We start from the raw sequence: 13,713 nt of genomic DNA on the forward strand, positions 1-13,713 counted from the left end.
GTTTAACATATGACTGTAACATACTTAAAATATGTTTTAATTTAAATGTGAAAGTATAAATATTATGTTAGTGTATATGTGCACCGATGTTAGAAATCACAGTTATTAGTACCATATCGGCACCAGGGCCCGTGCATATAAGACTTTTAGAGTACAGACTTGATCTCTAATGACGTCACAAGCATACCATTAGTATGGCGTTGTCATGATATTACTGTCTCAGACTCTGTTAGAGTCTTGAGTCTAGACTCTCAAAGTTTTATAAGCATCAGGCCTGACGTAAGTTAGAAATACAGACCTCTGTTTTTGTTTATCATGTAACTATTGCCCACAATTATGAAATAAATATTTGCTTGTTTTAGCATGCTGGCTAATTTAAATAAAATAAAATAAAATATATGACTACTTTACTGTTACCTCATATATGACAAAACATAATCAAAATATCACTATTTTGAGCTACTGGACCACACGATCTTATGTTTGATCCTCAGACTTTGACCTTCAGAGAAATTATATTCAGTTGGATATCTCAGTTTGTAATCTTATTAATCAATCAATCAATCAATCAATCAATCATCTGACTCGTGCTTATATCCACTGAAGGTTCAAGCACGACTGTCTTGGGCACGTCCTCCGAGATTCTCCGATGGATGTGTCCAAGACAGGGGGTTGGTGAGGTAATAAGGCTATGGAATTTACAGTTTGAATTAGAAGAGAAAAAAGAAGAGAAAAGAGAGTTGAGAGAGTTGAGAGAGAGAGAGAGAGAGAGAGAGAGAGAGAGAGAGAGAGAGAGAGAGAGAGAGAGAGAGAGAGAGAGAGAGAGAGAGAGGGGGGGAGAGACACAAAAAAGAGTGAGAGGGGGAGGGGGAGGGAGAGAGAAACAAAAAAGAGAGAGGGGGAGGAAGGGAGGGGGAGAGAGAGAGAGAGAGAGAGAGAGAGAGAGAGAGAGAGAGAGAGAGAGAGAGAACGTGCGTGCGTGAGTGAGTGTAATCTTATGGACAGTTTACTTTTAACCAACCTGTAGAAAAGATCATGGTTCTGCCTATAAAAATATGTTGGAGTAATATTGACAGGGTTTGTAGTTAGAAAATGTTCACGTTATTACACTGATAGAGTGCCATCAGTGGTGGTCACAACACATCTGGCAGCAGCAGTGAGGTCAAAACTTTAAGATGCTGGTTAGACGGACAACCGTGGACATGCAGAACCCTGAAGAATAGTTTTTGGTACTCGTCCTTTTGTAGATGGTTTTTCTGACACAAGTTTCAAGAAAAACAATCCTTAGAGTGATCTTTAGCGAGCTTTAGCAAGCTCCAAGGATTGATTTTCTTGAGACGAGTGCCAAAAAATCCATCTACAAAAGGACGAGTGCCAGAAATATTTTTTTCTTATTCATTCAGTCTTATAATTATAGTGTAATTGTTATAAACTTCACTGCATTTATTTTTGTACCCTTCTCTTGGCTGATAATCACTAGAATGAATCAATGCAGTGTTACTTATGACATATTGATTATGGAATGATGTAATGAACAGGTAGCAATGACCATCTACCTCCTAAATTACGAGACCAATTAACCCCCCCAATGAAAAGGGCACTAGAAAGATGGAAGCGGTATATTTGTTAATTAAATTAGGTCAAAAGTTACAGTGTTAAATGTCTTTATCATCAATTTCTGTTTGTGTAGACTGAAAATAGTGTAGGGTTGGATCTAAAAATAAACTGTATATGAAGAATGTTTTTACAAAACTAGTTAAAAGTCCAAAACTGGAGAAAATGGAAATTACCACATAACTGCTTATTTAAAACACTTTGCAAGGTTACATTCACAGTGGTTATTTGTGTAAATCCCCTTATATGTGAGAAATAAACCAGTCTATACATGTTTACATGAAGTTATAATTATTTGAAGCATAAAACTTTACTTTTCAACATTTTCACAAGTGTACAAAGAGTACGCTTTTGACCTTTTAACAACCCCCTCTTCCCCCCTAAAAGTGTACATCCCCAAAATGAGAAATGTTGATCAACACTTTTCAGTTTCAAAAGAAGTGTACGCTGGCCCGTAATCACCCATCCCCCCCCCCCCCCACCCCCCGCGTACGGTTTGTACGCTCGTGAAAATGTTGAAAATTGTGGATGGCCCCTTAACCAGTTTGGTAAAAACACTATCAATTTCAATTTCTCATTCTTTTTTTTTTCTTTTTTCTTTTATATATTTTATATTTTTGTCTTGTGTTTTTCTTTCGATTTTGATTTCTGCTTGATGTCAATTTGTAAAGATTTATATACTGAAGGAACACTTAGCACCTCACATTATAACAGCCCTGAATATATATACTAAATTTATCATTCTTAGAATGTAACGGGTTAACAAAGATTTGAGAAATGTTTATTAAATATAATTTACCTCTGTCTATGATGTAATTGTATATCAACTAGTATTAACTTTTCTTTCCATAATCAGACTTTTTCCCATTTGTTTTGTGTTTGCTCATGAAATAACTGTCACCAAAAACAAACCATGAAATCATCACCGTAACCCAAACTAACACTTCCACAGATGCAATCTGTAGTCATACAATGCCAGTCTGTGCTTGTCGTAAATCATCACCGTAACCCAAACTATCACTTCCACAGATGCAATCTGTAGTCATACAATGCCGAGTCTGTGCTTGTCGAAAATCATCACCGTAACCCAAACTAACACTTCCACAGATGCAATCTGTAGTCATACAATGCCGAGTCTGTGCTTGTCGTAAATCATCACTGTAACCCAAACTAACACTTCCACAGATGCAATCTGTAGTCATACAATGCCGAGTCTGTGCTTGTCGTAAATCATCACTGTAACCCAAACTAACACTTCCACAGATGCAATCTGTAGTCATACAATGCCGAGTCTGTGCTTGTCGTAAATCATCACCGTAACCCAAACTATCAGTTCCACATGTGCAATCTGTAGTCATACAATGCCGAGTCTGTGCTTGTCGTAAATCATCACCGTAACCCAAACTAACACTTCCACAGATGCAATCTGTAGTCATACAATGCCGAGTCTGTGCTTGTCGCAAATCATCACCGTAACCCAAACTAACACTTCCACAGATGCAATCTGTAGTCATACAATGCCGAGTCTGTGCTTGTCGTAAATCATCACCGTAACCCAAACTATCACTTCCACAGATGCAATCTGTAGTCATACAATGCCGAGTCTGTGCTTGTCGTAAATCATCACCGTAACCCAAACTATCACTTCCACATGTGCAATCTGTAGTCATACAATGCCGAGTCTGTGCTTGTCGTAAATCATCACCGTAACCCAAACTATCCGTTCCACATGTGCAATCTGTAGTCATACAATGCCAGTCTGTGCTTGTCGCAAATCATCACCGTAACCCAAACTAACACTTCCACATGTGCAATCTGTAGTCATACAATGCCGAGACTGTGCTTGTCGCAAATCATCACCGTAACCCAAACTATCAGTTCCACATGTGCAATCTGTAGTCATACAATGCCAGTCTGTGCTTGTCGTAAATCATCACCGTAACCCAAACTAACACTTCCACAGATGCAATCTGTAGTCATACAATGCCAGTCTGTGCTTGTCGCAAATCATCACCGTAACCCAAACTAACACTTCCACAGATGCAATCTGTAGTCATACAATGCCGAGTCTGTGCTTGTCGTAAATCATCACCGTAACCCAAACTAACACTTCCACATGTGCAATCTGTAGTCATACAATGCCAGTCTGTGCTTGTCGTAAATCATCACCGTAACCCAAACTATCAGTTCCACATGTGCAATCTGTAGTCATACAATGCCGAGTCTGTGCTTGTCGTAAATCATCACCGTAACCCAAACTATCAGTTCCACATGTGCAATCTGTAGTCATACAATGCCAGTCTGTGCTTGTCGTAAATCATCACCGTAACCCAAACTATCACTTCCACAGATGCAATCTGTAGTCATACAATGCCGAGTCTGTGCTTGTCGTAAATCATCACCGTAACCCAAACTATCACTTCCACAGATGCAATCTGTAGTCATACAATGCCGAGTCTGTGCTTGTCGTAAATCATCACCGTAACCCAAACTATCACTTCCACATGTGCAATCTGTAGTCATACAATGCCAGTCTGTGCTTGTCGCAAATCATCACCGTAACCCAAACTAACACTTCCACAGATGCAATCTGTAGTCATACAATGCCAGTCTGTGCTTGTCGTAAATCATCACCGTAACCCAAACTATCAGTTCCACATGTGCAATCTGTAGTCATACAATGCCAGTCTGTGCTTGTCGTAAATCATCACCGTAACCCAAACTATCACTTCCACATGTGCAATCTGTAGTCATACAATGCCAGTCTGTGCTTGTCGTAAATCATCACCGTAACCCAAACTAACACTTCCACAGATGCAATCTGTAGTCATACAATGCCAGTCTGTGCTTGTCGTAAATCATCACCGTAACCCAAACTAACACTTCCACAGATGCAATCTGTAGTCATACAATGCCAGTCTGTGCTTGTCGTAAATCATCACCGTAACCCAAACTAACACTTCCACAGATGCAATCTGTAGTCATACAATGCCGAGTCTGTGCTTGTCGTAAATCATCACCGTAACCCAAACTATCACTTCCACATGTGCAATCTGTAGTCATACAATGCCAGTCTGTGCTTGTCGCAAATCATCACCGTAACCCAAACTATCACTTCCACATGTGCAATCTGTAGTCATACAATGCCAGTCTGTGCTTGTCGTAAATCATCACCGTAACCCAAACTAACACTTCCACAGATGCAATCTGTAGTCATACAATGCCAGTCTGTGCTTGTCGTAAATCATCACCGTAACCCAAACTATCAGTTCCACATGTGCAATCTGTAGTCATACAATGCCAGTCTGTGCTTGTCGTAAATCATCACCGTAACCCAAACTATCAGTTCCACATGTGCAATCTGTAGTCATACAATGCCAGTCTGTGCTTGTCGTAAATCATCACCGTAACCCAAACTATCACTTCCACATGTGCAATCTGTAGTCATACAATGCCAGTCTGTGCTTGTCGTAAATCATCACCGTAACCCAAACTAACACTTCCACAGATGCAATCTGTAGTCATACAATGCCAGTCTGTGCTTGTCGTAAATCATCACCGTAACCCAAACTATCAGTTCCACATGTGCAATCTGTAGTCATACAATGCCAGTCTGTGCTTGTCGTAAATCATCACCGTAACCCAAACTATCACTTCCACAGTGCAATCTGTAGTCATACAATGCCAGTCTGTGCTTGTCGTAAATCATCACCGTAACCCAAACTATCACTTCCACATGTGCAATCTGTAGTCATACAATGCCAGTCTGTGCTTGTCGCAAATCATCACCGTAACCCAAACTAACACTTCCACAGATGCAATCTGTAGTCATACAATGCCAGTCTGTGCTTGTCGTAAATCATCACCGTAACCCAAACTATCACTTCCACATGTGCAATCTGTAGTCATACAATGCCAGTCTGTGCTTGTCGTAAATCATCACCGTAACCCAAACTATCACTTCCACATGTGCAATCTGTAGTCATACAATGCCAGTCTGTGCTTGTCGTAAATCATCACCGTAACCCAAACTATCAGTTCCACATGTGCAATCTGTAGTCATACAATGCCAGTCTGTGCTTGTCGTAAATCATCACCGTAACCCAAACTATCACTTCCACATGTGCAATCTGTAGTCATACAATGCCAGTCTGTGCTTGTCGTAAATCATCACCGTAACCCAAACTAACACTTCCACAGATGCAATCTGTAGTCATACAATGCCGAGTCTGTGCTTGTCGCAAATCATCACCGTAACCCAAACTATCCGTTCCACATGTGCAATCTGTAGTCATACAATGCCAGTCTGTGCTTGTCGTAAATCATCACCGTAACCCAAACTATCACTTCCACATGTGCAATCTGTAGTCATACAATGCCAGTCTGTGCTTGTCGTAAATCATCACCGTAACCCAAACTAACACTTCCACAGATGCAATCTGTAGTCATACAATGCCAGTCTGTGCTTGTCGCAAATCATCACCGTAACCCAAACTAACACTTCCACAGATGCAATCTGTAGTCATACAATGCCGAGTCTGTGCTTGTCGCAAATCATCACCGTAACCCAAACTATCAGTTCCACATGTGCAATCTGTAGTCATACAATGCCAGTCTGTGCTTGTCGTAAATCATCACCGTAACCCAAACTATCACTTCCACATGTGCAATCTGTAGTCATACAATGCCAGTCTGTGCTTGTCGTAAATCATCACCGTAACCCAAACTATCACTTCCACATGTGCAATCTGTAGTCATACAATGCCAGTCTGTGCTTGTCGTAAATCATCACCGTAACCCAAACTATCACTTCCACATGTGCAATCTGTAGTCATACAATGCCGAGTCTGTGCTTGTCGCAAATCATCACCGTAACCCAAACTAACACTTCCACAGATGCAATCTGTAGTCATACAATGCCAGTCTGTGCTTGTCGCAAATCATCACCGTAACCCAAACTAACACTTCCACAGATGCAATCTGTAGTCATACAATGCCGAGTCTGTGCTTGTCGTAAATCATCACCGTAACCCAAACTATCAGTTCCACATGTGCAATCTGTAGTCATACAATGCCAGTCTGTGCTTGTCGTAAATCATCACCGTAACCCAAACTATCACTTCCACATGTGCAATCTGTAGTCATACAATGCCAGTCTGTGCTTGTCGTAAATCATCACCGTAACCCAAACTAACACTTCCACAGATGCAATCTGTAGTCATACAATGCCAGTCTGTGCTTGTCGCAAATCATCACCGTAACCCAAACTAACACTTCCACAGATGCAATCTGTAGTCATACAATGCCAGTCTGTGCTTGTCGCAAATCATCACCGTAACCCAAACTAACACTTCCACAGATGCAATCTGTAGTCATACAATGCCAAGTCTGTGCTTGTCGTAAATCATCACCGTAACCCAAACTAACACTTCCACAGATGCAATCTGTAGTCATACAATGCCAGTCTGTGCTTGTTGTAAATCATCACCGTAACCCAAACTATCAGTTCCACATGTCAATCTGTAGTCATACAATGCCAGTCTGTGCTTGTCGTAAATCATCACCGTAACCCAAACTATCAGTTCCACATGTGCAATCTGTAGTCATACAATGCCAGTCTGTGCTTGTCGTAAATCATCACCGTAACCCAAACTATCACTTCCACATGTGCAATCTGTAGTCATACAATGCCAGTCTGTGCTTGTCGCAAATCATCACCGTAACCCAAACTAACACTTCCACAGATGCAATCTGTAGTCATACAATGCCAGTCTGTGCTTGTCGTAAATCATCACCGTAACCCAAACTATCAGTTCCACATGTGCAATCTGTAGTCATACAATGCCAGTCTGTGCTTGTCGTAAATCATCACCGTAACCCAAACTATCACTTCCACATGTGCAATCTGTAGTCATACAATGCCAGTCTGTGCTTGTCGTAAATCATCACCGTAACCCAAACTATCAGTTCCACATGTGCAATCTGTAGTCATACAATGCCAGTCTGTGCTTGTCGTAAATCATCACCGTAACCCAAACTATCACTTCCACATGTGCAATCTGTAGTCATACAATGCCAGTCTGTGCTTGTCGTAAATCATCACCGTAACCCAAACTAACACTTCCACAGATGCAATCTGTAGTCATACAATGCCGAGTCTGTGCTTGTCGCAAATCATCACCGTAACCCAAACTATCCGTTCCACATGTGCAATCTGTAGTCATACAATGCCAGTCTGTGCTTGTCGTAAATCATCACCGTAACCCAAACTATCACTTCCACATGTGCAATCTGTAGTCATACAATGCCAGTCTGTGCTTGTCGTAAATCATCACCGTAACCCAAACTATCACTTCCACATGTGCAATCTGTAGTCATACAATGCCAGTCTGTGCTTGTTGTAGATCATCACCGTAACCCAAACTAACACTTCCACAGATGCAATCTGTAGTCATACAATGCCGAGTCTGTGCTTGTCGTAAATCATCACCGTAACCCAAACTATCACTTCCACATGTGCAATCTGTAGTCATACAATGCCAGTCTGTGCTTGTCGCAAATCATCACCGTAACCCAAACTAACACTTCCACAGATGCAATCTGTAGTCATACAATGCCAGTCTGTGCTTGTTGTAAATCATCACCGTAACCCAAACTATCAGTTCCACATGTGCAATCTGTAGTCATACAATGCCAGTCTGTGCTTGTCGTAAATCATCACCGTAACCCAAACTATCACTTCCACATGTGCAATCTGTAGTCATACAATGCCAGTCTGTGCTTGTCGTAAAGCATCACCGTAACCCAAACTAACACTTCCACAGATGCAATCTGTAGTCATACAATGCCAGTCTGTGCTTGTCGTAAATCATCACCGTAACCCAAACTAACACTTCCACAGATGCAATCTGTAGTCATACAATGCCAGTCTGTGCTTGTCGTAAATCATCACCGTAACCCAAACTAACACTTCCACAGATGCAATCTGTAGTCATACAATGCCGAGTCTGTGCTTGTCGCAAATCATCACCGTAACCCAAACTATCCGTTCCACATGTGCAATCTGTAGTCATACAATGCCAGTCTGTGCTTGTCGCAAATCATCACCGTAACCCAAACTATCACTTCCACATGTGCAATCTGTAGTCATACAATGCCAGTCTGTGCTTGTCGTAAATCATCACCGTAACCCAAACTAACACTTCCACAGATGCAATCTGTAGTCATACAATGCCAGTCTGTGCTTGTCGTAAATCATCACCGTAACCCAAACTATCACTTCCACATGTGCAATCTGTAGTCATACAATGCCAGTCTGTGCTTGTCGTAAATCATCACCGTAACCCAAACTATCAGTTCCACATGTGCAATCTGTAGTCATACAATGCCAGTCTGTGCTTGTCGTAAATCATCACCGTAACCCAAACTATCACTTCCACATGTGCAATCTGTAGTCATACAATGCCAGTCTGTGCTTGTCGTAAATCATCACCGTAACCCAAACTAACACTTCCACAGATGCAATCTGTAGTCATACAATGCCAGTCTGTGCTTGTCGCAAATCATCACCGTAACCCAAACTATCAGTTCCACATGTGCAATCTGTAGTCATACAATGCCAGTCTGTGCTTGTCGTAAATCATCACCGTAACCCAAACTAACACTTCCACAGATGCAATCTGTAGTCATACAATGCCAGTCTGTGCTTGTCGTAAATCATCACCGTAACCCAAACTAACACTTCCACAGATGCAATCTGTAGTCATACAATGCCAGTCTGTGCTTGGCCATATTTATTGTCAGTGGTTCAAATATGAGAGGCTTAAACCTTAAACTACTAAATTCCGATAAACTTTGTTTACCATGGACAGCCATGTCGGGAACTGTTATACATGGAAACTCATTCAGTTTTAGACACATGGGAATCGTAGGGTTTTATTGTAAGACTGTAAAAACTGTGCACATTGAGGAAAAACTCTTTGTGCAAAATCTATATCCATACTAGCTGTTACAAAAACAAGATCAGGACTTTTGTATGTTTTCCAGTCACTTTCACAGCACTTTCTTAATCCATCCCACATTTCTAAACACGAGCACCTTTTTGAAATTTTATGTTGTAACTTGATTTTGTGTGTGGATTTTTTTGTTAAATGCACAAAATATCTGAAGAATGAAATAAATTTTCAAAGATTTGAAATAGAAAATAAAGATTTAAAATTATTTACCATCATTTATTTAACATTAAATATCATTGGATATTTTACTTCAGATTTACTTATTTAATTACAAGATTTAAAAGTAATAATTTTTGAAAATGTCATCATATAGGTAATAGTTAAATCAATCAATGCAACATTTATTCATTTTAACTCTCTGTTTTTCTTCTTTTTTTTGGTGTGTGTGTGTGTGTGTGTGCTTATATCCAATTAAGTTTCAAGTGTGTGTGCTTATTCCAATTAAGTTTCAAGTGTGTGTGCTTATTCCAATTAAGTTTCAAGCACACTGTCCAGGACATATACCTCAGCTGTCTGGACTACATTTTCAAGACAGTGAGTTAATGGTTAGTTGTTAGTGGTTAGCAAGCAACAAGTGGGTGTAGTTGTTTTACACGTCTTCACAGAGCCATTAAAACTCACTCTGGATGGTAGCCTGTACTGGTATGTGGACCTAGTGCCTACCAGTGTTATATTTCAGTTGTCTGGACTATTTTGTCCAAGACAGTGGTTAGTTGTTAGTAGTTTGAACAAGACGTAGCCCAGTGGTGAAGCACTCGCTTGATGTGCGGTTGTTTTGGGATCGATCCTCGTCAGTGAGCCCATTGGGCTATTTCTCGCTCCAGCCAGTGCATCACGACTGGTACATCAAAGGCCGTGGTATGTGCTATCCTGTCTATGGGATGGTGCATATAAACGATCCCTTGCTGAGAGTAGCCCATGAAGTGGCGACAGCGGGTTTCTTCCTTCAATATCTGTGTGGTCCTTAACCATATGTCTGACGCCATATAACCGTAAATAAAATGTGTTGAGTGCGTTGTTAAATAAAGCATTTCCTTCCTTCCTTGTTTGTAGTTAGCAAGCAACAAGTTGGTGAAGTTGTCTTGCACGTCGTCACTGAACCATTACAACTCTTTCTGGAGGAGCTAGTACTGGTATGCGAACCCAGTGCCTACCAGTGTTATATTTCAATTGTCTGGACTAGTTTCCCAAGACAGTGGGTTAATGGTTAGTTGTTAGTAGTTAGCACTGGTATGTGAACCCAGTGCCTACCAGTGTTATGGCCAATGGATTAACCGCTATGTCACTGAAGCCATCATACTGAGTCAGCTGGTTAATTTGTTTTCTTCTTGGTGATTATACTAATGTGTTGGCTCTATAGCATGACCACTCATTGTAAAGAGCTAAGATTGCCTCTTGTTAGGAAGACAAGGTTATAATATGAAAACTGAACAAACGTTAACGAGTTTTGATGAAAATCGTTGTGGATGGACAGACATGATTGATCAGTGTGTCATGTTGTGCTTCTCTGGTGCTGATTTTAATGTTGTTTGTTTACTTGTAGGGAATACTGAAAGAAACGAACCGAGATCGTTTGTTCCTAGTAAGTGATAAATATATGTACTTGAAATAATTCCTCTTTTTGTTTGAGGTTTTACCAGTATTTGGTCCATCAGTTTATATATATATATACATATACATATATATATACATGTATATATATATATATATATATATATATATTATATATATATATATATATATATATATATATATATAAAAAACTTTAAAATGTTAAGTTAGAGCACTTTAGTGTATAAAAAAAATATCAGATGTTCTGTTTTTACTCAAAATGACAAACTTCATTGGTACATTTAAAACGCCTCAAAAAACTTTAAAAAATTAAATAAAAATAAAATAAAATAAATCAAAAACAGTTATTTAATTTCTATGAAATGTGGGATGAAGACTTCTTGGGAAAGCTATTTGAGTAACTCTTTACAATAATTTTTTTCATAGATCCTAACAAATGGCTGTAAATGTTTTCTTTCTTCAAAAGCAAATCATATTATTAACAAAACAGTTATTTTCCACATCTGTCAAACATGATTAGTTGTAGAAGAAAAGGATGTAGTACGTTTTGCAGATGAATTATTAATTATATTATCACAATTTGAAAGAATCTGTTTTATGATGTTCAAGTCTGTAGTGAGTAACAAGAATAGAACTTGTTTTTATAGTCTAAGAAAAAAGTCTTGTCAGAATAAGCGTATATGTTGGTAAAAAACTTTAAGTAATTTTAATGTGTCACCAACAGAAGGTAATTGATCAGTTGAAAACAGCTGCTGATTTTGGATAATTGAGTAACCAGATGCACGCAGATGCTTTACAATGAACCATCGCCCACTGACTTTATAAAATCCATCATTGTGCGTTAAAAATGAGGGGTAATTTGTAAACTGTTTCCTCTTGACTTTTTTCATCATGATCCTTTCAAACTATTTTCTCTGATTCATTAAACAAAGATGTTTCTGGATCCAGACATATGTTTTAGTTTTTCCTTTTAGGATCCATGATGTGACATGTCATGCAATAATTTTGTTTTAATGACATGAAGACCTTTACCAAACATATTACACCATTTCCTATTTCAGTGAAAAAAAGCTGTTTACTAGTATACATGGTGATTCAACACTAATTATGCTGTCGCATGCTACTGTAATTTTATAGAAAATAATGATGTCGTAAACATTTACATTCTTAGTGATATATACAGGGTTTTTTTTTTGTTATATGGTATTTATCACCATATGTATGTAAGCCTAGTATTAATAAGGCATTTCAGTATAGCAGATAATACACATGTATGTTGAAACCACTAAAACGTCCTACGAGTTTAACATAGATGCACAACCTATATTCTTTATTAAAAAAAACACCCCTCGTTTTCTAATTCCATCTCATTGTTACATGTATATTGCCTTTACTTAGCTTTGATTCAGCAGGTTGACATCCACAGCTGAGAGAAAATCAAACATCTTTTCTTTTCATGACGTGCATATACATGTGCACAGTAATTACAATGATGAAATATACCGTATAGCAGTGTATGTTTGTTCCAGTAAAATGTTGGTATTCGAATTCTCTATTATATGATGTACCATTATAATCAAAAGTTGACTGCATATGTAAAACAACAATAACAAAGAAAACCCTGAAAGTCCTCCCAACTAAATGTTTTTAATTGTCCATTCACTTACAAGTAGTATTCTTTGAAATTTGTTTCAAATGGTTACTTAAACCCCCCAAAAACCCACCATCATTAACAGAGTAGCAATTGTTTATTTATTAAAAAAACAACAACCCCCAAAACCCCTCTAAACAAACCCCCCCCCAAAAAAACCCCAACCTCACCCACCTAAAACCCCCACCTAAAACCCCCATAAACCCCTCCACACACAAAAAAATACCACAACCCCCACACAAAAAACCCCCAACCCAACAGAACATTCTGAATTAAAATATTATTATTTATACATGTATGATTTTGTGATATTATAATACTAATAACAATACATGTAATAATAAAATCTTTATTTGTAGAAAGTAAGTCAATTAGTTCTAAACTATTCTCCCCTAAGGCCTTCTTGTCTAAAACTATTTACACATTAGGTCAGTTAGTTCTAGATATTTCTCCCCTAAGGCCTTCTTGTCTAAAACTATTTACACATTAGGTCAATTAGTTCTAGATAATTCTCCCCTAAGGCCTTCTTGTCTAAAACTATTTACACATTTTGACATTGAAATATTTGTCTTCATGAATGTATTCTTTATTCTCCATTAAAAGGGATACCCATCCACCTTCTGTGACACATGGAGTAATGTTGTTGGTTTGGGTTATGTGTTATGTAAAAATTATTTCATTTGTTATATATTGTTTGTTCCAATGTTGTAAGTGAAAGCTGGGAAAGCAGCATCCATCCTGGCTTTGGGATACTGAAGGTCAAACAGAATGAAGGCCAGACATCTCCAAGCCTGGTACTTCATTCTAAAAATTCTTAACTACAGTCTACACAAGTGATCAAGTGATTTTAATTTTTGTTTT

At 38.8% G+C, this 13,713-nt stretch overlaps 1 protein-coding gene across 5 annotated transcripts in view; it reads left to right on the top strand.

Moving 5' to 3' along the window:
* The window catches only part of LOC121375402 (serine/threonine-protein phosphatase with EF-hands 2-like), a 133,393-nt gene that overhangs the window by 64,500 nt on the left and 55,180 nt on the right, over positions 1-13,713 (top strand). For 3 of the 5 annotated variants that reach the window (XM_041502833.1, XM_041502836.1, XM_041502834.1), the window contains one exon: positions 11,173-11,211. The exons of the other annotated variants lie outside the window; for them this stretch is intronic. In XM_041502833.1, coding sequence (XP_041358767.1) covers positions 11,173-11,211 — 39 coding nt within the window. The remainder of the gene's footprint in view (positions 1-11,172; positions 11,212-13,713) is intronic. 5 annotated transcript variants of the gene reach the window in all.

The sequence above is a fragment of the Gigantopelta aegis genome, chromosome 6 (assembly GCF_016097555.1).
Source record: "Gigantopelta aegis isolate Gae_Host chromosome 6, Gae_host_genome, whole genome shotgun sequence".
In the NCBI taxonomy this organism is placed as follows: domain Eukaryota; kingdom Metazoa; phylum Mollusca; class Gastropoda; order Neomphalida; family Peltospiridae; genus Gigantopelta; species Gigantopelta aegis.